Source organism: Hypomesus nipponensis, chromosome 10 (assembly GCF_054491055.1).
Source record: "Hypomesus nipponensis isolate SF chromosome 10, ASM5449105v1, whole genome shotgun sequence".
Taxonomy (NCBI): domain Eukaryota; kingdom Metazoa; phylum Chordata; class Actinopteri; order Osmeriformes; family Osmeridae; genus Hypomesus; species Hypomesus nipponensis.
The window spans coordinates 11,119,661-11,145,353 of NC_140370.1; the positions used below are offsets into that span (position 1 = coordinate 11,119,661).

At 49.3% G+C, this 25,693-nt stretch overlaps 1 protein-coding gene across 1 annotated transcript in view; it reads right to left on the reverse strand.

Moving 5' to 3' along the window:
• LOC146271686 (ephrin type-A receptor 3-like) overlaps positions 1–25,693 on the reverse strand; it is a 53,316-nt gene that overhangs the window by 21,886 nt on the left and 5,737 nt on the right. The window contains exons 2-9 of the mRNA XM_084708438.1: positions 22,003–22,067; positions 17,931–18,131; positions 17,740–17,847; positions 17,172–17,523; positions 5,213–5,368; positions 3,060–3,395; positions 1,659–1,771; positions 822–984 (exon numbers count right to left, since the gene is read on the reverse strand). Coding sequence (XP_084564564.1) covers positions 822–984; positions 1,659–1,771; positions 3,060–3,395; positions 5,213–5,368; positions 17,172–17,523; positions 17,740–17,847; positions 17,931–18,131; positions 22,003–22,067 — 1,494 coding nt within the window. The remainder of the gene's footprint in view (positions 1–821; positions 985–1,658; positions 1,772–3,059; positions 3,396–5,212; positions 5,369–17,171; positions 17,524–17,739; positions 17,848–17,930; positions 18,132–22,002; positions 22,068–25,693) is intronic.

The window sequence follows — 25,693 nt, forward strand, 5'->3', positions numbered from 1 at the left end:
CATAGAAGACAGTGTGTGTGTGCGTACGTGCGTGTGTTTTTCAGGTTGAAGAAAGTGTGTGTGTGTGTGTGTGTGTGTGGGTGTGTGTAGCTGATGAGCTCTAAGATGAAAAGTCTTTTCCATCTGTAGATTCCCTGTATGAGAGCTGACGTTAAACACATTCCAATCTCCCCGTTCTGTCCAAATGGATATGTTAACATTCCACATAACAAGCCTGCTGTAAAAGTTTCTGCAAAGCACCATTGATTTTTTTAGCTGCACCAATCGAGCCATTACTCAAAACAAATACCCCATTTATCAAGCTTAGCTAAGAACCAGCATGTGTGTGTGTGTAGGGTGTGTGTGTAGGTGTGCGTGTAGGGTGTGTGGGTGTGTAGACAGCCCTCTCAGGCAAATGAATGGCCAATGCAGGCATAGATTGGCATTGATCTCGTATTTCATTAACTGAGCACATTCACCGAGACTCTCTCTCTTTCTCTCTCTCTGTCTCTCTTAAGTGATCAATGAGATCGATCAGATTAGATCAAATTGATAAGATTGATATTAGATCAACTCAATCTAATAGGCAACCATAGATTTGTGGAGACCAATCAGAGAGAAGGAAATACAGAGAGAGAGAGAGAGAGAGAGAGTAGAGGGAAATAGAGGGAGAGACAGAGAGAGACCGGGAGACTAAGCTATAGAGAGAGAAAGTGAAGTAGACAGTTCGAGAGAGAGAGAGAAAGAGGCCATAGAAAGCTGTAAAGAGAGAGAGAGGGAGACAGAAAGAGAGTGAAAAGAGCAAAAGAAAGGGAGCCAGAGAGAAATGGAGAGACGCTCACCTTCGTGGCTGGTCTCCAGTTCGATCTCTCCCCCGTAGGTGCCGTAGCCCCCCTCGGTGCGGGCGCGGACACGGAACACGTAGGTGGTCCCTGGCTTCAACCCGTCCACCGTCATCATGTGGGAGCGCGTCTTCAGAACCGTGTAGTTCTGTTCCCTCTGGTTCTGGACAGAGAAAGGAAGAGCGAGCAAGAGAGGGAAAGAGAGAGAGAAAGAGAGAGAAAGAGAGAGAAAGAGAGAGAGAGAGAGAGAGAGAGAGAGAGAGAGAGAGAGAGAGAGAGAGAGAGAGAGAGAGAGAAAGACATTAAACCAAGAGGAAGGCCCATGATGAAGGCCCATGAATGAATAATGAGGAATCAACTTTCATTGAAGCTCATTCATAAACATGGCCATGTAGGGTGTCCATGCGGAGGCCAGCTGGCAGGCAGAGGGAGGGAGGGAGTGTCTCCTCTGGGAGCCGTGTACCGGCTCGGCCAGCAGGAGTCTGGAGGACAGGAGGGAGTCTACTGGACAGATGACTGAAATACTCTAATAAGAGTTCTACACAGATTAACACTGTATTACACCTAATGACTGTCTGACTGAGACACACACACACACACACACACGTACACACATACATTTCTTTGTTGTCGTCATTCTCTTAATTGTAACAGCGTGCCAATGTTTGTTCACAGCTGTCCTGTTGGTGTGAGCAGCAGGGATCAGGGGAGCCAGGGCACTGGGTCTGGACTGTGTTCTCATATGATAAACAACTCATTAAAGCTGGGCCTTGGGCCCAACCAACACCCCTCGATGATGGAGGAAACACAGAGGAAAGGAGGGGAGGTGTGTCTTACCTTCTCATAGTAAATCACTTCGTACTCTACTACCCCTCCACTGGGGCGGTCAGGTTCCTGCCAGGCCAGAGTCACACTGTCCTTACTCCTCCTCTCCTTCAGCACCACACTCACTAGAGAGGCAGAGAGGGCGAGAGAGAGAGAAGGGTTAGGATGTCCGCTGGCCGTCATGTCGCACTCTCTGTCATGACTATGTGACTGTACGGTATCTGCATGTATCCATCTGTGTACAGCACACATGAATGTGCATATGCGTGTACGTGTTTTTTGTGCACACATAGGCACAAAAGAAGAAAGAGAGACAGGCAAGATAGATAGTGACAGAGATGGAGACGGAGGAAGAGAGACAGAATGCAGCAGGTTCAGGAAAGCGCGAGAGAGAGAGAGAGAGAGAGGAGAGAGAGAGAGAGAGAGAGAGAGAAGGAGAGAGAGAAGGAGAGAGAGAGAATGATGGAGAGAGAGAGAGAGAGAGAGAGAGAGAGAGAGAGAGAGAGAGAGAGAGAGAGAGAGAGAGAGAGAGAGAAGGAGAGAGAGTGAGAGAGAGAGAGAGAGAGAGAGAGAGAGAGAGAGAGAGAGAGAGAGAGAGAGAGAGAGAGCTTTAATGACTTTACTGTGGGACGTGGAGAGGTGCTAATGAGGGAGCACAGAGGGGGCTCATTCATGTCATATGTGTGGGAGTACATGTGTTCACACCACAGCAGTTACATAGATGTATGTGACTGTGTGTGTGTGTATGTGTGTGTGTGTGTGTGTGGAAAAGAGGGCCCTTCACAACCAAAATAATGTATGTCCTTCCTTCTCAGGAAGCTTCTGGATTAATTATGATGTGTGTGTATGAGTGTGTGTGTGCGCGTGTGAGCGTGGACAGGAGAGGTGCAGCAGCAGGGGCAACATGTGGCCCTCTTAACAAGGTTAACAACCTCTCACTCTTCTCTTCATCATCACACACACACACACACAAACCCATGCCACGTCTGGTGTGTCATCATCACCATCCATTCCTCTCAACCTGTCCCGGATACACAACTGTACACACCTGCACACACACACACACAAAAGCAGTTACACGTGCACACACACACACACACACACACACACTCAACACTCGAGCCTGTTTCTGTGCCTAGTTCTAATCAGCAGATGATAATGAAGCCTGAGTCTTCAGCAGAGCCAGAGAGGGACCATACATATGCATGAGCTCTGGGGTGAAGGGTATAGGGCAGGGTGGAGTGTGCGTGTGTGAGTGTGAGTGTGTGTGTGTGTGAATGTGTGTGTGTACGTGTGTGGAATACATCGGAGGCCCCCCTACAAAATGGCAACTGAACTGTCGCATCGCAATAGGCTGACGATGGGCTCTCACGTTGCCCGGCAACTAGACTGTGACGACACGGTGGCGCTCACCTGTCTGGGAGGTGGTGACGTTGACGGTGACCTCGCCCCTGGGGGAGGGGCTGAGGTCCGAGACGCCGTTCTGACTCTCGACAGTGAAGCTGTAGTTGGAGTGAGGCTGCAGGTCCGTCACCAGCACCGCGGCAACCGCCACGCCAAACTGCCGGGGCACAAAGTGGACGGCGCTGCCACAGGGCACGCACTTCCTGCCGTCCCCCGAGCACTTCCTGCAGAACAGGTTGTAGGTGACGTCCCCACGGCCCCCCGTGTCGGAGGGGGGGGACCACTCGAGAGTGACGCAGGTCTCGTTGACGGAGGAGATGGGGTTCCGGGGAGCAGAGGGGGGGCCTAGGGGGAAGGAGGGAGGGAGGGAGGGAGGGAGGGAGGGAGGGAGGGAGGGAGGGAGGGAGGGAGGGAGGGAAGGAGGGAAGGAGGGAAGGAGGGAAGGAGGGAAGGAGGGAAGGAGGGAAGGAGGTGTTCAATAAATTTTTGCCATACTTTACAAATAATAATCCCAAAGTATCCATCTGAATTAACATTAGGACAAGCCAGCAAACTCTCATTTGTCCTTCAACTGAAATAAGCTATGTTTGTGTGTCCATGTGAAACAATTCCATTCAGTTGTATGTTGTCCTCGTAAAGGTTTATTTGTCACTTATTTCTCCTCCAAGACTTCCATGGCCATCTAGAGCAAAAGACTGATGGCATCATTGTGTGTGTGTGTTCATGTGTGTGTGGACTCTGTGCATACGTGTGCATGCGTGTGTAGACTCTGTGAAATGGGATCATTCTTGGATCGCATTGATAGATGGCAGTTCAGGCATCAGTGTCTTGGCTGATGACATCTCATCAGGTCCAGGCTGAGTAGTGAGCCTCAGGGGGCCTGTAAAGCCTGGGCCTTTCCTGATCAGGCTGCCCAGCGCCAGCCCCCTCTAAAGGGCAGGTGGCGGGGGGCTAGTGGCAGGGGATGGCCATGGGGGATAATTGAGGCTGTCGGCCGTAAATCTGAGGACAGGGGGATGATGCCTGACGGTGAGCGAGATGTCTGCAGCATCCGTCATTCCACTCTTCTTTCAACCCTTCCCCCGCCACCTCTTCTCTTTGCCTCACCCCTGCACTCTTTCCTATGCTTCTCTCCTCTCATCTCCTCTTGTCTCCTCTCATCTCCTCTTCTCTCCTCTCATCTCCTCTTGTCTCCTCTCATCTCCTCTTCTCTCCTCTCATCTCCTCTTGTCTCCTCTCATCTCCTCTTCTCTCCTCTCATCTCCTCTTGTCTCCTCTCATCTCCTTTCCATTCCTATCCTCTCATCTCCATTCCTCTCCTTTCCTCTCCTCTCCAATCCTCTGATCTCCTTTCCTCCTCCATTTGAGGGAGCACAAGAGAGAAGATTGAGCGGGAGACAGATCGTATTTTAGGGAGGAGTGAGCAGCAGTGACACACACCACACTGACACACACCACACTGACACACACCACACTGACACACACCACACTGACACACACCACACTGACACACACCCACATACACACACCCACATACACACACCCACATACACAAACAGATACATGCGCACGCAAACCCACAGACACACGAGTCATTGCTCATTTCCAGTTAATATCACCTGTCACATCTCACCTGCAGGAACGATTAATGAGCTTAATCTACCATAACCTGATAATGGCTTTGGCTCTCACACACATGCACGTGTGTGTGTGTGCGTGTGTGTACGCAGCTGGCTTCTGAGTTTCTCCTTCTTTGTTTCTCGATTACAGTTATCCTGTCCTGCCCTCACATCCATACTCTACATCTCTTCCCTCCATCCCTCTCTCGTTCTCTCAGTCTCTCCTAACCTCAGGATGTGGTTAGGCCAAGCCGAGGCCTTATGTCCGGGTGACTCAGAGCCATAGACAGAAATAGAACACTCCACTGGAGTATCTCTCTCACACCACCACACACACACACACACACACACACACACACACACACACACACACACACACACACACACACAACCTCAGGAGTGTATCATCGTAGACAGTGTAACAGAAGCTAGTCAGCATGGATAAACAAGACAAGATATGATCCGGAGAATCAGACATCTGTAGGAACTCTAGTGTCAGAGCTAACTGAAGTCTCTGTGTGCGTGTGTGTGTGTGTTACTTACGTGTGCAGGCCATGGAGCGTGGGTCTGACTCTGCAAGGTAGAAGCCCGGTTCGCACACACACTCCGACGCTTTTTCCTGGTGGGAGGAGCTGTGAGGCGGACATTTTGAGCAGTAGGCATCGGTGGCGGAGGCCTTGTAGGAGCCGGGTCTGCATGCTGGGGGAGGAGGAGGGGGGGGAGGGGGGCGCAGGGTTACACTTGTGATGCTAGTCCACGTCACACACTGCAGTACACGACAGCTGTTACACACAGTAGGAAGCAGCCAGTAGGAGAGGTACAGTACCCAGCACAGCATCAGTGAACGGAATGAGAAGAGCATATTAGTGTGTCTAATCCCAGAGTTCTAATGGGGTTTCCGGTTAGTAATTTTGCATCCCTGGTTTTTCCAGGGATGTCGACTGAGACTGCACTTGTATGTATTTATGACTTTCAGCATTCCTGTGTTCTCTCTGGAGGTGCTTAGTCCTCCATTATCAAGCCTCTGAGTCAGGGAAATGGGGTGGTGTCGGAAATGCAATTCAATAATCTGTGTGTGTGTGTGTGTGTGTGTGTGTTTAGATGGATCAATGCTGTGATGGATTCCACCAGGTACTGATTGCATGTTGGTGTGAGGAGTGTTTGCGTGTGTGAGTGTATTAAGTATATACTGTGTGTGTGTCTACTGATTGCTTTTGGTGGTGCTGAAGGTCACAGATTTAATCAAGTAACACACAGTTTGCCTCTGCAGGGCCATAAATTACCACACACGCACATACTCTCACACTCACACACACACACACACACACACACACACACACACACACACACACACACCAATAAGGGTAAAGAATAAGAAAGTGGAATGAAACTTAAAAACCCAAGGTTTCTCTAGCTTTGCCACCTGTACTGTGTTTCGATGGAATATTTTTAGCCAAATCATTAATCATAAGGGAGCAAAGTCCAGTAGCACAATCCCCAGCGGATTTCAGAGTAGTGTAGGTGCCTGTGTGTGTGTGTGTGTCTATGTGTGAGTGAGAGCGCAAGAGAGATAATTCTCTAGAGGCTGCTGCTCTCTTTTCTCTTTCTACTCTGTCAGTTTTCTGCGTCCTTTTGTGAGAGTGTGTGGGTGTGTGTGTGTGTGTGTACGGTATGTGTGCGTGCTGTCAGCTGTTGGCCAGGTTATAGGAGCAGCAGGGTAAAGCAGCTTTACTCTGGGGAGGGTTTCATCCGGAGAGTTCTGGCTCTCAGAGACCACTTTCTGCAGGGACACAAAGGACCCCAGTGCCTCAGGACAGACAGACAGACAGGGGGGCTCGCGCCAAGCCTGGCGTCCACACAGCTGCCTGATCAAAACCTCAAAGAAAAACAGTGGTCCGGACGAGGGGGTGGAAATTACATTCACACACACACACACACACACAAACACACACAAACACACTCTTTTTCTTGAGAATCTTTCTCAGTCTTGCAGTTCAGTGCCCATGGGGAACTGTGTCTCTTGACTGGCTCCCCTATGATTAATGATTTGCCTAAAATATGAGAAGGGTACAGGTGGCTAAGCCAGAAACACACACACACACACACCACACACACACACACTGTATATAAGAGCAGAGGCAGCTCTTGGCTAAAAACTTGCACATTATAAAGAGTACAAGTTGTACAGGCTGTTTCCCTCAGGGGCTGTGTAATATGAGTGTAAAAGGTGTTCTTGTCTTCTGTTGCTGTGGGTGATGAAGATGTTCCAGAAGGCCTTGTTTATAAGACCAAGTCACACTGCAGCCTTGTATGGTGAGCATCCAGAATTTGTGTGTGTGTGTTTGTGTGTGTGTGTTTATGAGGGTGTGTTTGATGATAGAGTGTATGAAATGAATGGTCTCGGGTATATGTCTTATTAAATATTAATCCCGCTACTGGAGACTGTGCCTATTCCAATCGATAGCTCTTAGATATGATATAGTAGAGCTGAGGCCACCACGCTCACACAGCACCCAGAGAGACAGGACCACACATACAGAGACATGGACACAGACAGACAGACAGACAGACAGACAAGACCACACATACAGAGACATGGACACAGACAGACAGACAGACAGACAGACAGACAGACAGACAGACAGACAAGACCACACATACAGAGACATGGAGACAGACAGACAGACAGACAGACAGACAGACAGACAGACAGACAGACAAGACCACACATACAGAGACATGGACACAGACAGACAAGACAGACAAGACAGACAAGACAGACAGACAGACAGACAGACAGACAGACAGACAGACAGACAGACAGACAGACAGACAGACAGACAGACAGACAGACAGACAGACAGACAGACAAGACCACACATACAGAGACATGGACACAGACAGACAGACAGACAGACAAGACCATACATACAGAGACATGGAGACAGACAGACAGACAGACAGACAGACAGACAGACAGACAGACAGACAGACAGACAGACAGACAGACAGACAGACAGACAGACAGACAAACAGACTCTTCCCCTCTCTCTCCTCTCTCGTCCTCGTCAGTGTTCCTGTTTGTCCTGTACCTGGACCGATCTAGTTAGAACGTTAATTGCTCTGTTGTGTCGGTTTATGTCATACATGGTTCCAGTCATAGCCCTGCCCAGCATTACTATAGAGGGCAGAGAAATAAGAGAACAGTGTGTGTGTGTGTGTGTGTTTGAGAGAGTGTGTGTACAGTTGTGTGCATGTGTTTGGTAGAGAGAAGTTGTGTAAGGCTCTATCATGGCCCAGGGGAAATGAGCGCCATGGTGAAATGGTCACCATGGAAACATGCTTTCAAGATGGAACCCTCCACATCCCTGTTGAGTACCACAGTATCACAGACTGTGTGCATTATGTGCATGTGTGTATGTGAATGTGTGAGAGTATGTGTGTGTGTTTTTACAAGTTTGTGTGTGTACGTTTGTATAAGTGTGTGTTGGCAATCAAGCCACTTGTTCAGGCCAACTATTTAAACATTTATACATCAAGCGTCAGTGGAGAAATCTGACAAGATTTAATTTGACGGGTCTAAAAGCCATTGGGGTCGTGTGTATGTGTGTGAGAGAGAGTGTGTGTGTTAGTGAACGTGTATAGCTTTGTGTGTGTGAGTGTGTGTATAGATCTGTGTGTGTGCGTGCGCGTGAGTGTGTGTGTACATCTGCAAATGCTTCCCAAAGGGTAAACACACATTCATGTAGTTGGGTAAACAATGATCTAAGGTTATTACAGCATACACAAGACATGCTCTGGTATTTCAGTCCAAGGACAGGTTGAAGAGTGGAGTGGGTGAGCAGTGTGCTAGTGTTCTGCAGCTTTCCTGGCTTCTCACTTCACATGCACCCTAGCCAGGATAGAGACGTCAGCACCCTCTCCCTCTTGAATCTCTAATCCCTAATCTGAGGCTGTAATAATCCTAATAACCACACCAGCAGAACTAATCCCTCCAAATACACAGCAGCTACCCCCACCCCCCCACCCCCCCTTGCTCTGTCCCAGGGCAAGACCTGCCTTGTTCTGCCTCTCTTCTCTCGCGTCGGTTCTCCTCCCTCCCTCTCCCCTCCTCACACTCCCCTCCTCTTCCCCTCCCTTCCACTCCTCTGCACTTCTCTCTTCTCTTCTCTCCCCTCACTTCTCTTTACCCCCCCGTCTCCTCCTCTCTTCGCCTCTCCTCTGTGAAGCGAGAGAAAGAGAGACAGAAATAAAGGTGTGTCTCCCCCCCCCCTTTCTCCGCTCGGCTCAGCTCTGCTTTTATAGACTGATGGGGGACAACAAGCTTGACCCCTGACCCCTGTGACCTGACTCCTGTGACCTGACCCTTGACCCTCATCCATCTAGGAATCGCCTGTGAAATTTCATGTTCAGAAAATTGGTTCTAATTGTTAAGATCCCCCATGTTAAATCATATCGCCAGACTCAAGTCAAGACAGACATTCTTAGACATCTCAATATGGCTATTCTATATCTGAACCTGGCTTGAACATCCTCAAACACAAGCTTAGGAACCAAGAGGAGAACATGGAAACAGTCAAGCCCTGTTGTTCTAGACACAGAATGTCAAACAATTTATTATTAATGTAAAACATTATTTATAAAAATGTATTATTCACATCTCCTTATTATTTTATATTATTAATACATACTGTTAATACAAATCAAATTCACTCAGTGGTCAATAATGACCCACAGCAATAGTACAATATTCAACGGTGCGTCGCTGGCAACGTACATGAAACACATGAACACACTTCGCTACAGTTCTGATGTAGTCAAAGTCCCTGGATACTGTCCAATTACTGAGACTGGTCAAGAGGAACTACTGTACGAGGCTCCCCCACACACACACACACACACCTACACACACACGCACCCCACACACACACACACACACACACAGACATGCGCACACACACCCATGTACAAAGACCTAGAATTCCTGACTCTAGCCACAGACATCAAGCCTTCGGGGTAAAGGTTTGAATTGGGATTGTTATTTTTGTCTGACCTTTTGTGTGCGTGACAGCGTGCGTGTGTGTGTGTCTCATTTCCCATAGGGATGTCTGTCATAACTTGACCCTGACCTTCTCCAGAGCTGCTGCAAAAATATTTATTTTATTTCAGACAGGACACACACAAACACACACACGCACACACAAAGAAGTGAGCATGAGGGGATGGGTAGATGAATATGTATAGGGAACAATAACCTGAGTTGATCACAACAATTAAGACACACAAAAACAGCAACATATATAACTACTATACAATGCCCACACTCTCATACCTACACAAACACACTCTTATAGGGCACTCGTTTGGTGCATTCCTGAGTGGCTATTATCAATTACTCTAAAAACAGATTAAATGGATTCCAGGTGGTTGTGTGTGCTTTTGAGATGACTGTGATATGAGAAGAAAGGGAGACAGAGAAAGAGAGAGAGAGAGAGAACAAGAGAGAGGGAGAGGGAAATAGTTCTACAGGCACACAGAGAAAGAGAGAGAGTGGGAGAAAGAAAGAGAGACGGAGGATGCTATGTCCATCTATGGTAGATAGACAATGTTTTCATTTCACATTTGAAGTCTTTCTCTTTCTCTTTTATTCTCTCCCTTTCTCTCAAAAATACATTAATCTTCATCATCATCAGTCATTATTAATATGGTCCAGTCAAGGACAGACATCCTAGCAGACTGGTCAAGCTGTGGACCCACACCTAACTCTGCAGGCACAGCTAATTCACTTACAAATAAACACACACAAACACACACACAGATGGGCCCTGTAGTTAGCAGTCGTCTCTAGGGAGAATTCCCAAGTGTGGGCTGTTGTAACAACATCATTGGGAAAGGAGCCATGGAAATTCAAATAGCAACATTCTCCTCTCGTGATGGAGCAGGCATTCAGGCTACATGTTAGAGAGGGACACCCAGCAGGACTGGGAGAGAGTGGGACCAAGGGAGGGAGACAGAGAGAGGGGGAGGAGAGGGGGACAGAGAGGGAGAGAGGGAGACAGAGAGAGGGAGGAGAGGGGGACAGAGAGGGAGAGAGGGAGACAGAGAGAGGGACAGAGAGGGGGGAGGAGAGGGGGAGAGAGAGGGAGAGAGGGAGACATAGAGAGGGAGGAGAGGGGGACAGAGAGGGAGAGAGGGAGACAGAGAGAGGGACAGAGAGAGGGGGAGGAGAGGGGGACAGAGAGGGAGAGAGGGAGACAGAGAGAGGGACAGAGAGGGGGGGAGGAGAGGGGGACAGAGAGGGAGAGAGGGAGACAGAGAGAGGGAGGAGAGGGGGACAGAGAGGGAGAGAGGGAGACAGAGGGGGGGGTGGAGAGGGGGAGGAGAGGGGGAGAGGGAGACAGAGAGAGGGAGGAGAGGGGGACAGAGAGGGGGGGAGGAGAGGGGGACAGAGAGGGGGGGAGGAGAGGGGGACAGAGAGGGGGGGAGGAGAGGGGGACAGAGAGATGGGATAGAGATTGGGGACAGAGAAGGAGAGAGGGAGACAGAGAAAAGGGGGAGGAGTGGGGGACAAAGTTACCGTTACAGAATTATTGGAGGAGAAAGAGGACAGTGTGAAAGTAAGAGACAGTAAAAAAAAAGCACGTCACAAACGCTCGTTCTTAACCGTCAAAACCGAGAGGGCATTTAGTCAAAACCGCACATGCAGACACACACACACACTGTTTTTGGGAGCTTCTTGTGTCTGGTCCTTTGGCCCGAGGAGAGAGTGGGAGAGAAAGAGAGAAAGAGAGAGAGCATCATCCTTCTTTTCCTCTCCTCCCCACCCATGTTATTTTCAGTTCATCACTCTCAATAATTCATTCTCTCAGGCGGACCGGGAGCGGAGCGCCCCGTGCTTTACTGTCTCACAGGCTCACGTTCTCTCCATCTTTCTCTCCCTTTCTCTGAGAAAAACCGAGAAAGGGATAGAGAGAAACCGATTGAGACAAAGTGAGACAGAATGAGAAGGAGAAAAAAGCAATAGAGATTGAAAGAGAACAAGAGCGAGGGAGAGAGGTGACTGGAGAGTCTAAAGGTAATTCTATATTTGATAAATCCACTGTGCTTGAGGCTGTGGTGTGCACTTCACATGCGTTCTGAGATGTAAAACGTGTTAAATGAACTACACACAACACACCGCACGCACGCACATCCTTGTGAACACTTGACCCTCTTGACATTTACTTGTCAGAGGTGATCACTATCAGAGAATCCCTTACAACAGCCATGTATGTACCAACATTTTTTGCATGTGTGTGTCTGTGTGTGTGTGCGTGTGTGTGTGTGCATGCGTGTGTGTGTGTGTATAGAGCCTCCCTCTGCAGGGTTCCCACAAGAAACAGCAGCCCGTCCGACAGCATGGAGCTACATCTGGAAGCCATTGATTGGAAGAGGAAGTGAGGGAACAAGATGGTGGATAGAGTGAGAGAGGACGGAATGAAGGGGGAGGGAGGGAGGGAGGGAGGGAGGGAGGGAGGGAGGGAGGGAGGGAGGGAGGGAGGGAGGGAGGGAGGGAGGGAGGGAGGGAGGGAGGGAGGGAGGGAGGGAGGGAGGGATGGAGGAAGGGAGGGAGTGAGGGAGGGAGGGAGGGAGGGAGGGAGGGAGGGAGGGAGGGAGGGAGGGAGGGAGGGAGGGAGGGAGGGAGGGAGGGAGGGAGGGAGGGAGGGAGGGAGGGAGGGAGGGAGGGAGGGAGGGAGGGAGGGAGGGAGGGAGGGAGGGAGGGAGGGAGGGAGGGAGGGAGAAATGGAGAGATGGCAGGATGGAATGAAGAGGGGGTGAAAAGAGGGAAGGGTCAATCACTGCCTTCCTGCCTCTCGGTTTCCTGCTGCCTGCATGCCCCCTCTGTCTCCCGGACAACCCGATCACTCACACAGGCATGAACACACAGGCACGTACACACGCACACCTTGCTCTTTCACTCTAGACCCTCCAACTGCCACTTCTGACAGAGTCAGACTGTGTGTGTGTGTGTGTGTGTGTGAAACTCAGCATGGGACTCAATGGTACTCAAGAAATGTGACCAAATAATGGCAACTAACCCCCTCTCCATCCCTCCCTCCCTGCCTTCTCCATCCCTCCCTCCCTGCCTTCTCCATCCCTCCCTCCCTGCCTTCTCCATCCCTCCCTCCCTGCCTTCTCCATCCCTCCCTCCCTGCCTTCTCCATCCCTCCCTCCCTGCCTTCTCCATCCCTCCCTCCCTGCCTTCTCCATCCCTCCCTCCCTGCCTTCTCCATCCCTCCCTCCCTGCCTTCTCCATCCCTCCCTCCCTGCCTTCTCCATCCCTCCCTCCCTGCCCCTCTCCCTCCTCTCCTCCTTCTCTCTTTGTCTGTCTCTGCAGGGAGAGGCTCTATATAAAGATGTGTGGAGCTCCTACATGCCTTCACCACTAACTGAGTCCTTGGCCTGCTTTCCTCCGCTTAGCTGTAACTGCTCTAAGTCTCATGGCATACACCAGAGGCAAGGAGAGGAGTGGAGTGGAGAGGAATCAAGTAGACAGACAGGTACGTCACACACAAACACACACTACACACACCTGCAGACTACATTATTCAGCTTTCTCCCTAACCGACCACCCCACAAAGTAACTCTCCAGCTCCTTGCACTGACAGCTGGTGAAAGACCATGAGACGATTAGCCCAAATTGTGCGTGTGTATGTGTGTGTGTCAGAGGTAGGGGAGCTCTTGACCTTCAAAGGTCTTGGTAATGAACCATAAAACGTGCTCAGGTGGGGTTTAGCGACTGCCTGGACTGGCGAAGACACTCACGCTGCTCTCTCCGCTCGTATAGGTATGAGATGTAGCACTGTGTTAGCAAGGTAGTAAAGTCAGACATGATTTCCCTATGGGGTTGTAAAAATCTGTCACACACACACACATGTACACCCACGCACACACACACACATGGAGGTCAGTCTAAATGAGCCCAATGTCTTTTACAGTTCTGGAGATTAACCTTCCTCCTACATCAGTTTTTTTTGCTCCAACCTTTCATTATTGAATAAAAGCTCCAATCCTCTTATGATACATATTGTGTGTGTGTGTGTGACTGCATCTCTCTCTCAATACTTAAAGTACAATTTCCCATGGAGAAATGAAATCAGACTTCCTTCCAGGCGACAGTGACATTAGTCATGTGGGTCTCTAAAACGGCTCGGATTGGATGACCATGTGTGTGTTAGGCTTTCATCTCAGTCCAGTGGTCCCCATATGACACAGATACAGCCCTGGCAAACCTGCCGCCAGAAGCCCTGGTTCTGCCCTGGACATCCGGAGCTATACCGCAGCTCCTCCCTCAACAACGGATGACATCATCGCCAGGCCCTCATCAGTCATGTGATGGCAATGAGGTAACCCAGAAACATGTCATGGTCTTGGGTAGTGTAGGTAGATCAGGAAGACATATAGATGAATCGATGGACTGAAAGGCAAACAAGCAGACCTGTAGACAGGCAGGCGGACATACAACTACATAGGCAGATATACAGGCCAACAAGCAGATATGCAGATAGACAGACAGGCAGAGAGACAGACAGGCACATGGACAGACGGACAGATAGCAGACAGTCTGAGTGACAGATAAACAGCCAGGACTGCACACATCACCCTGACCTATATTCCACTTCCCCACTGTCAATCACCACAGGCTACTGAGGGAACGGGGGGAAGAAGAACAAGAGGGAGAGGGAAAAAGAGGGCTATGACAGGTGTCTGTCCCTCTCTCTCTCTCTCTCTCTCTCTCTCTCTCTCTCTCTCTCTCTCTCTCCGTATTCTCACTGGTATCTGAGGCCGTAATTGCTGCTGTCAGACACAGAGAGGAGGACAAGGCCCTATAAGCACACACACACACACACTTTTCACAATGGACCCCCAGGGGTTAAAAAAGGAGAGGGAAGTATATTCAGTCCACGAACTCTGAGGGCATAGGGGGGATGATGGAGGAGACAGGGGCTGAGATAGAGAGAGAGAGAGAGAGAGAGAGAGAGAGTGGGGTGAAGGTGGGGGGTACCAATGGTGAGAGACAGGGAAAAAGGTGAGATAGAGTCAAAGAGACAAGGGAAGAAAAAAACCTAGTGCGTTGTGTGTGTGTGTATGTGTGTTGGCATGTGTGTGCGCATGTTTGCATGCGCTTTGTCTCTCTCCCTAAATAAGGAGGATTATGTAAGTACAGCAACAGGGCAAATGACGGTGATTTTATAGGAACGTACAGGGCTTCACAGCTAACAGGGCAGGGGTGCCTTCAGTGTACGCCTCAGTACACACCGAGACAGAGGGAGAGAGAGGGAAAGAGAGAAAGACAGAGACAGAGAGAGAGAGAGAGGGAAAGAGAGAAAGACAGAGACAGAGAGAGAGAGAAACAGAGAGAGGGATGAAAAAGACGGAGAAAACAAGTCTGGAATTATTTCTTCCTGCAAAGCCTCAGATAATGTCTGAGACAGAGAACGCACAAGATCATGTTTCAACAACAACTGGGTTTAGAAAGGGTTCTGTTTTGGTTTGCTCGAAGAATGAGAGGATTACACAAAGAGAGTATGTGCTTTATACATGTTTAATAAAGGAGGGTGGAGGTGAGGAGAGGTAAAGAGAGAGAGGGAGGAAAAAGTTCCAACTAAGAGAGAAGGTGAGAGGGGAAGAGGGAGAGAGGGAGTTTGGTACAATTACAGATAGAGAGACCAGAATCAGATGGGAGAACACATGAGAGAGGCCAAAGAGGGAAAATCACATGATCATTGGAGGCGTCTGGTGTTTGTCTGTGTAAGAGTGAGTCTACTAATGATTCCATTAACACCTCACACAAAACGTAAGAGGAGTGGGAGAAAGGGAGGGGTGGAGAACGAGAGAGAGAGAGAGAGAGAGAGAGAGACAGGGGAGGGGGTGCAATGGGCAAAGCCAGGGAAAAGGAGAGATGCAATGGAGAGCAGAGAGAGGTGGAGGGAGAAAGAAAAGCGAGAACAGACGGATAGAGGACAGAATGACTTCATTGTGACGGTACAGATGGAAAGAACAACCCCTACCATCACATGGCAGCCCACCTGCAGCCCCCCAGAGTGGGAGAGCTCTTACTGCATTATGCTGTTAGAGACTCCTGTGGGGGGGGGGAGAGAGAGAGAGAGAGAGAGAGAGAGAGAGAGAGAGAGAGAGAGAGAGAGAGAGAGAGAGAGAGAGAGAGAGAGAGAGAGAGCAGGAAAGATATTTCTGAGAGAGCAGTGAGGACTGCTGAGAGAGATGGAGCAGGGCGCACACCTATTGTGGTGAGCCAGTTGTTAATGCTAAGACGCCTCTCTAAAAGCACGGAGCTCACTCTCCTGGGGATGCATGAATACACTCCATGCTACGCTCCATGCTACGCTCCATGCTACGCTTCACCAACCTGCGTGTGGTGGTTGAGTGACTAATTCACAACCTCATAGGTGCCCCTGAAACAGGGACAGGGACCAGGGTCAGGCTGAAAGACTAAAGACTACTGATGGTGATGCTTCATTCTCTACCACAAGGCTAAAACAATGAAGCACTGAATGTTACAGCACAGTATCTAGAGCTTCAGGTACCAAGGTTCTACATGCGGAGACGTATTGTATTCTTGAGGTAAATACTACTAACCTAATGAAACTGAACTGGCTATTTGCTATCTTGTGGCATTGCTACAACATTGGAATTTGCTGTAGACATGCAGTGCACATACTGATGTCTACACTCCAGCAGTATCTATAACTCAAGTTGTTAGAGGGGGGACACAAACATATATGTCCTGGCCTCTGACCTTCACCCGTCAATAAGACTCCATCATTATCTCCTCTGTCTGACACACACACACGCACACATACATACATGTAGGCTCTGACTACACATACACAAAGAAACAGTGCACACACACATGTGCACATTATATGGTAAAGGTAGCTTGTTAGAGGTGCTTTTGAAAGGTTTTTGCCATTTTTTTCTGCTAAGACTGAAAGGAAGCCTGGAGCAGACTGATGAGGTCACCAGAACCACATGGTGTCTGTAGGTTAAATAAAGTTTGAACCGCAAGGGGGTGAGTAAGCTAATCAGGGAGGATTAGTACTGGGGTGAGTCCCCGCCATCTACACTGAGTTCCTCTCCTGCGTTCATCTCAATTCAAAGCAAAAATGACTCACACATTACTAAGCCGGCTTATTGCCACAGGTGACAATGGAAAGTTAACACTGTGTGTTACACACGCACATACACACGCACGCACACACAAACACACACACACCATCTGCAGTTTTACAACTCTATGAAGCCCCCACCTGAGGCGTCCCGAGTTCTCAACACATCAATATGCTGTGAAAGAGATATACAGCCCTGAGACAAACACAAACGCTGCTCTGAGCCAACTCTCTCTCGAACAAAACCAGCTTGTCTTGGATGCTGCCTAAAACTTGCCAGACACACACACACACACCAATACACACCGACGCACACTTGAAATATAGACACTCACGTTGGCAGACGCCCTTGTGCTCCTCGTAGCCGGGCTTGCACACGCACCTCCCGATGGGCACCAGCCAGCCTCCGTCAGCGCTGCAGTACATCCTGGGGGTGTCGTGCTCCTCGGAGGCGTTGACGCACGCGCCCTGCACCTCCACCAGGGCCGAGTCACCCCCCGTGATGGTGTCGGGGAAGGTGGCCAGGTTGAGCACGGTGAGGGGGCACTTCTTGTAGAAGATGCGGACGGAGACCAGGGCGATGCAGGCGCCCAGGTCTTGGAAGGCCAGGTAGAAGCCCGTCTTGGAGAGGTTGCTGATGTCACGCACCTCCGTGTTCAGCTTCATCACCCTGTCGCCGACGTCCACCTGTCAGAGGGGGCGGAGGGAAGGGGAGGGGGGATGTATTGACATGTTCACAGATATAGACGCTCTGGATAAGAGCTCTGGATAAAAGCGTCTGGATAAGAGCATCAGCTAAATGACTTAATGTCAATATAAATGTCCGCTGGTTGGACACGGTCCTTGGGTGATTGCGGAGACTCCTGTGGGACGTCGTGGCTCCAGGGTGGCGGGGGTACTGACCTGTGTGAAGCTTTCGTCAGCCGCGATGGTGTCTATCTTCACATACTGGCTCTCCTTGATGAACCACAGGTTGGCGTTGTTGGACTCGTGATAGAACATGTTGAACGTCTGAGGAACACACACCCACAGTTAGCTCTCCTGCATACCCTCATGAAGAAAAAACGTCTGTGTGTGTGTGTGTGTGTGCAGACCTCTTTACAGGTCCCAGGGACCCCAGGCAGACTGTTGCAGTCTCGGAGGGTGAACTTGATCTCGATGTAGACGCGCTGCGCTCCCTCTCGTCGGATGTGACGAGTCCTCAGCCAGTTGTTCTGGTTGGCCTCCATCACGTTGCACACCTGGTAGGTCCTCATCGGGGTGTTCCTCTCATCCATCACACTGATCTCCTCCCACTGGGGACACGGGGAGGGGGGGTTAGCGTGTGGGCGTCCACGTGCGGGCACGTCCTGTCTCCACAGGAACTAAGGGTTTGTGTGTGCTGGAGTGAGTGAGGATCTGCGTCAGGTTGAGGAAGTCATGTTTGTTTCGGATAAACAGCACAGTATACCTGTTTTCATGACATGTAATGTGCGTGTTTAGTAACTATGTGTGTGTGTGTGTGTGTGTGTGTGCCCAGCATGTGTGATAGACAGCGAGAGAGGTGGGACAGAGCTACTTTGTCATCTGGTACCATCTGTTTTCACTTGTGAATGGGCCAGTAATTGAGAACACTTCTCGCATGAGCAGAAAAACATTTCTATTCAAACAGAAAAACACACACACACACACACAGACAAACAGACACAAACACACACACACTCACACACTTTCATGACAGAGAAAACATTTCCATTTCTTGAAGTAAAGTCAAATAAACCAGTGTGGTTTCAACGACTCAGATATCTGATCTACTGAAGAGGAAGCAGACTTCCAGGCTTAAACACACACACACACACTGCATGCACACACACACACACACACACACTGCATGCACATTTGTCGTTGAATGGAAAATATTATTTGGGGTAAATAGATGAGACCTCCTACTCAGTTCTGAGCTCCAGTCTTCAGTGTTTAAGTATAAGCTGCAGAGTGATGAACACATCCCTTTCTACACTCCAACCTCAAACTCACACAGACAGATGTAAGACTGGGCAGTGAAGTTCTTCACTTCGCCTGTCATCTCTCTTGGGTGGGATGCAAATGAAACTGGAGTGTTGGACAGAAAGAGGGAGAGAGAAAGAGAGAGGGGGAGGGCATGATAGAAAAAGAGTTTCAGACGAGACGGGTCGGCCTAGGTCTCTGCTTCTGAGGATAATTCAATATGACGGCCCAACAAGCCAGCAATAGCCTGACGCCTTGCAGCCTGGGCCCTGAACACTTCCACAGACCTCCAGAGTTTGTCCTAACAGAGCCTGGGCCCTGAACACTTCCACGGACCTAAAGATCTGGCCTGGCCTATAATGCTTTACAGAGGACTGGTGTAACAGACCAACATGTGTCTTACTCACCCCACACTCTAAACACACAATGACGTCACACACACACACACACACATTTGCAAGGGCAACAGGGGAATGTAATTACTCCCAGTTAGAAAAACAAAACGATGAAGAGGAGAGAGAGAGAGAGAGAGAGAGAGAGAGAGAGAGAGAGAGAGAGAGAGAGAGGAATGAACAAGGGTAAATTACAGGCACGCCTGGCAGCTAAACGTACCCATCTGTGTAGAGCAGGGACCAGTCAGACATCACAGGGGAGGGACACCACCGCGCCACACACACACACACAGACACGCACGCACACACACTGCTCTGTCCCTCGAGAGGAGTGTTTAAAGCTTTTATGGGGAAGGATAAAGAGGGCTTTATAATGCTTTGTTTATTTCTTTCAGGGCTGGAGTTGGAGTGTAAGGATTACAGACTTCCTGTCTTGTGTGCGGACCATGGACCTTGTTTCCTTAAGAGCGGCCCTGCTTACTGTCCGAGTGCTTGTTCTGAAGGACCGCTGGGTTCCTGCGGGCTGACCGTGCCCCCGCTTACAGCCAGCTGTTTGTTTAACAGCAAAACACTGTCAGCTAATTCAGCAGATGATTAGGACAAACTGAACAGTCCAATTGAAGAGTCGACTTTCTCTCTGTCACAAAGACGCACAAACACACAGACACACTACGCAATCACACAAACACACAAATATGCCCACACCCACTAGCACATGCATGCACACACGAGCACACAACAGTCTTCCGTGTGTTCACACACACATACATCCCGACTCTCAGCCATTGAGCCAGTGGCGACAGTGGTGTGTGTTGGACTGCTATTTAGCATTCTGGATGGAACCTTTATCCCTGAACCTTCCATCCACTCAACCAATCACAATCCAGCCTGCTTGATTGCTTTGAAGCCAGGCAAAAAATGCCGGATCAGGGTCTAAGTTCCACCATCCACCAGCTTAACATAATATCCCTCTGCAATCATCTGGTAGTTACACCTACTTGGACATAATTGGCCTTCAAATTCTGAAACTGCCTGTCTCAGACGGAGAGAGAAGGAGCTAAAAAGAAAAGAGAGAGTGGGGGCCTCCTGGAGAAATGAATAAAGATGCTAAGGGGCCTCCGTTTTTAAACATCATTACTGTTGTGCGCCTGCTTTCTGTCCCTCGACAGAAACACCCCCGCTCTGTGACAGAAATGGGTCGCTCCACTCAGACACAGGCACATCTGGCACTGCGCGGGCTGGATTAAGTCTGACCTGCGGGGGTCAAGTGTGGTTTTAGACTGATTCAGAGAGACAAGACGTCTGTGAGTGGTGGGAATGCCTCTCTGTATGACCTGTCTCCCGGCTAGGAGTTCAAAGGTCAACTAGATAATCCCCCTTGTATGAAACACAAGACCATGGGAGACCCGTACACAACATGTCACTTCTCTCTTTCTCTGCCATCTTTTCATCCATCGGAAAACACTTTTTCATTCTCCCCTGCTACCTTTCAGTCTGCTGCCACCTGTTCTCTGTACTCAGCCTCAAGCCCCAGCCTCCATCCCCACCCTCCATCACCCAGCCTCCATCACCCAGCCTCCATCACCCAGCCTCCATCACCCAGCCTCCATTCCCAGCCTACAATTTTCTGTCACCAGACCACCCCTTGAGTCTTGTTATTGAAACTAAAGAGATACAACACTGAGTCCAAATGCAGGAGTCAAATTGTCGGGTTATCCCGGATGATAAAACCTAGTTGTTATTTCGCACCATTTAGCCTTGAGTGTCTGAATGTCACTGGGCACAGATTAATTTGTCTTCCAGAGCGAGGGATGTTCCTACCAAGGTGAGATCTGGAGCAGGATGTTGACGTCCCTACAATGTCTCTATTTATACTACTACCATCAGTGGACTTGGCCAGGTGGACTGTTAGTGATAAACTTCTCCACGAACTAACAAACAGAACTACCCTCCTATCAACATAACAAACAAATAATCTCCCTTCCTTTAAGACATAAGGGATTCCAGGTTTCAGCTCCCCATCCCCCCCATCCGCGCCTCCCTGTTCCATTCCTCTGAACAACCTCAGAGACATGCAGCTGGCTCTATCATGCCTCGCAGCACACACCTACTGGCACCAAAACACCAAACATCCAGAATGTTCTTTCAGTCCTGTGTAAAAACATTTTCTTTCATTCTCCTCCTGTCCATCTTCTACCTTTTCCTCTCTGTTGACTTGATCGTCAGATGCCTCTTTGTGTGTGTGTGTGTGTGCGTGTGTGTGTGTGTGTGTGTGTGTAAGCAAGCAGAGGGGAGGGGAGGGGGACTCCAGACTCCCTGGTTCCCCTACCTATACTACCTAGACATATATATATATATATATATATATATGCCAGTTACGCAATACAAACCATTCCGTTATGTAAGACCTCCTCACCACCCCCCCTCTCCCAAAACTCTCAACCCCCCAAAAAGGAAAGGACTGTCACAGTACTCTGTATTCTCAGCGCAGCAAAAATCATTTGTAAATACCCCCTCTAGACTCCCGATTTAGCTGCCATCGCTCTGCCATACTGTACCCTCTCCACGCCTGCACCAACCCCAGCTTCTAATTTGCATGCATGCACACATACACGCACACACACACACACATAACCAGAACTTGGGAGCAGAACATCTGCTGTCATCTCAGGCCATAATATATGTGTGACTGTCTACTGTATGTTATGTATCATCACTGACAGCAGCCATGACGGCCATTCCACAACAGTGTGACAGGAAGTGATGTCAAGTGCTGTACAGTACTCACCCCCTCCGCAGGGTAGGCCAGCCATTCCAGGTCCCCCGGAGCGGACATGGAGTCCAACAACGTAACTGCAGAGGGAGAACACACTCATTAGAATACACACACACTCTGCACACTGAATCATGCGACATGGACAGTCCCAGATTCACAGTGGTGACGCCAGACACATGAGACAAGACTTTGATATGACCGGGTGAAGGCACGTGTGTGTTCAATAGCACACACCTCAACACAGACCTCTTACAACTTTGGAGAGAGGGATGCAAACGGAGGAGGGAGGGGTAGAATGGTAGAGGCGAGAGAAACAGAGAGAGAGAGACGGGTTGAAAAATAAAGTGATGGAGAAAGGGTGGAGAGGCAGCCATGGCTGACTTACTCTTTCGATTTGGAAGCATGTTTCTTTCACATTGTGTGCACATGTGCACGTGTGTGTTTGTGTGTCTGTGCGTGTGTTCACGCACAGCATTCAAGCTCTAATCAAGGCCTCGCCACCACTAACTATTAATATTTAATTACCATCCATCTGCAGAGCTGCTGCTTGCTCTCTCTCTCTCTCTCTCTCTCTCTCTCTCTCTCTCTCTCTCTCTCTCTCTCTCTCTCTCTCTCTCTCTCTCTCTCTCTCTCTCTCTCTCTCTCTCTCTCTCTCTCTCTCTCTCTCTCTCTCTCTCTCTCTCTCTCTCTCTCTCTCTCTCTCTCTCTCTCTCTCTCCACTCCACTGATGTCAGATCAGCTGCTGAGACCTGCCTCTAACTGTGACAGGGGTCAGGGTCATTAGACTGGAGAGGTTTAAAGCCGTATCTGTATGAAACCATGCGTACAGCGTCAAATATGCTAACCTTCCTCTTCTACACTCTCATTCCATCTTTCTAAAGGACTCAAAACAGAATCACTTCCTGCTCAGCTCTCTAAACCAGAATGAGGGCCGGGGGGGCAGGGCTTTGTGTGTATGGCCTGCTGTACACAAAGGTATGCGTGAATGTCTTGCGTGAGTCAATTTGTGTGCGTAGAGTTGTGTGTATATGTGGGTGTGGGTGAGAAATGACAGTGAATCTGTCCTGTTGTGCAGCGAAAGGTCAGCTGTACCCCCCACTAGCTCTCTGTACTTGGAGAATAAAAGGACTGTTAGACTAAACTGTTTAGGTCATGGACATCCATCAGCTGACCCTGGGCACTCAGGTAGCACAGCTAATGGGATGTAGAAGAAAACCTTTCACATTTCATCTGGCACATTTTCATGTTTGGGATTCTCAGTGTATCAATTGTGCCACTCAGGCATATTTAGCACTTGTGTTGCTTGATGTATGATACTTTATTGTATTTCGTAGATGGAGTTTTGTAGGGTTCCATTTTTAGTAGCCAAAAAAACAAAAACATGACACAATAAGGAATTTTGCATACATTTTTAACTTCATTCGATGATTTGTGGACGTAAAAACAAGCAGACAACCTATTTCCATCAGCTACAAAATCACGGTTGTCTCCATGTCTCCTGGAATAGCATCGTGCTGCAGGCTGGAGGTGACCTCTGAGCCCACAGTGCTTACTCTAGTCTTTCCTATGATCAATTCAGGCCAAGCCAGGGACACACAAACACACTCACTTCCCCTCACACCTTCTGTCAATACCACTTATCACTTCTGATCAATGACTATACTCATCTATAATGAATATATGGCTTCCTGTCTGCTGACTCTACCAGTGTGTGTGTGTGTGTGTGTGTGTGTGTGTGTGTGTGTGTGTGTGTGTGTGTGTGTGTGTGTGTGTGTGTTTATTGGCATCTCTTTTTAAGTGTTACTTGTATACCACTATACAGATAATAAACCAAACACCTCCTCTCCTAGTGCTGTGTGTGCTGTGTGTGTGTGTGTGTGTGTGTGTGCTGTGTGTGTGAGACCTAATGCTGGCCAGACCTGCAAAACACCAGATCACCATTTACTCACTCAGACCTGGCTCAGGTTATCTCATGAACCAACACACACACTACAAACACACACCCACACATGCTCTCAGGGCTGTTGGGTTACACCAGAGCATGACGCCTTATTGATTATCGACACCCGCCTGTGGTTTTTACATTTGTAGAGTTTAGGGGAAGACCAGAGAGAAAGAGCTGGGGGAGGTGGAGAAAGAGTGTGTGTGTGTGTGTGAGAGAGAGAGAAAGGCAGAGAAGGAGAGAGAGAGAAAGCCCATTGTGTCCACCTTTCAGTGTCAAAACTGTAATCTGCATTGTTCCTTCATAACACCTTCTTTACCCATATAAGGACATCCCTCTCTTCCTCTCTCGCGCCCTCTCTCTCTCACTCTCTGTCTTTCTCCTTCTCTCCCTCTCTCTATCTCTTTCACTCTGTTCTGTAATCCTTCGCTTCAGCTGGGCAGAGAGGAGCTGTGATCTACCTGCCAAGAAACACTGCCATTGATAGGCCGCACAAAAAGACCAGTACACACAGACACTTACACACAAACACACACGCAGACACACACACGCACACTCACACACATACCATGGAAGACCTTGCCAATGCCACAAAAAGAGAGGCAGACTGCTCAATAAGAGCACCGGTATATAATGGAGACCACACAAATGACAGCGCCATATAAAATATGCACTAAAACAAGTATATTAGATTGAACATCTCAACATAAACCATACACAAAATGTTTCGCTTCTCAGTCAATCGTACACACACCACACAGACGGATAGAGGCACGCACATACACACACACTCAATCCCATGGTGGGGAGTGAGGGTGTTCACACACACTGTCCTCTCCCATCGCTCCACTGTGAGCGCAGCTGAACGAGTGAGTGTTGTCAGGGCAACGGATTGGGAGGGTGAGGGGGGGGCTTTGAACATTAGGCTCTAACTGGAGCCATGCTGGGCCCTCTCCTCTATGTCTCTCTCTCTATCCTCTCTCCTCTTTCTCCCCTCTCTCTCTATGTCTCTCTCTTCTCTCTCCAGTTTCTCTCTCCCCTCTCTCTCTCTCTATCCCTCTTTATCTCTCCTCCCCCTTCTCGCTCACAGACAGACCAACTGAAGCCCTGCTAACTAGCAGCACCCCCCCTCCTCTCTTTTCACTTCTTTCCTCCCTTCTCCCCTTCTGCTCTTTGCTCCTTCCATGGTGTCTCCCCTCACGCTCTCTCCGCCCATCTCTCCTCTCCGTTCTCAAAGCCGTGTTTGAACGTCTTCGTCCCCGTCCATCGGTCCATCCCTCTCATCAAGCCTCCAACTCTGGAGAGGTCATCCCAGCCCCCCTGCTGCCTGCGCTACTGTAGCAGTGACATGAGGGGACGGGTGTGACTGCTGTCCTGGTTACCACTTCCTCTTTGCTGTTTAGCATACAGTAGCAGGAGGCTGAGAAACTCCCTGACAATCAGTGACAGGAGCACTGCCCCAGTTTGTCGCATGAGGAGACTCTGGAGTGTGTGTGTGTGTGTCTGTTGTAACATTCCAAGGTTGGCTGCCTCTGTCAAGCTCTGACACCTAGTCAGTTTCAGACACTTGTTTTTTAATAAGCCCCTTCCACAAGAGAGGTGAAACGAGGAACAAAGTTGCACACACACACACGCACACACACACATGCACACACTGCAAGAAGCCACGTAAACACTGCTGCTACAAGCGACACAAGAGCAACACGAGTGCTGTGGAACCAAGGAAGGCCCACAACAGACACACACAACAGACACACACAG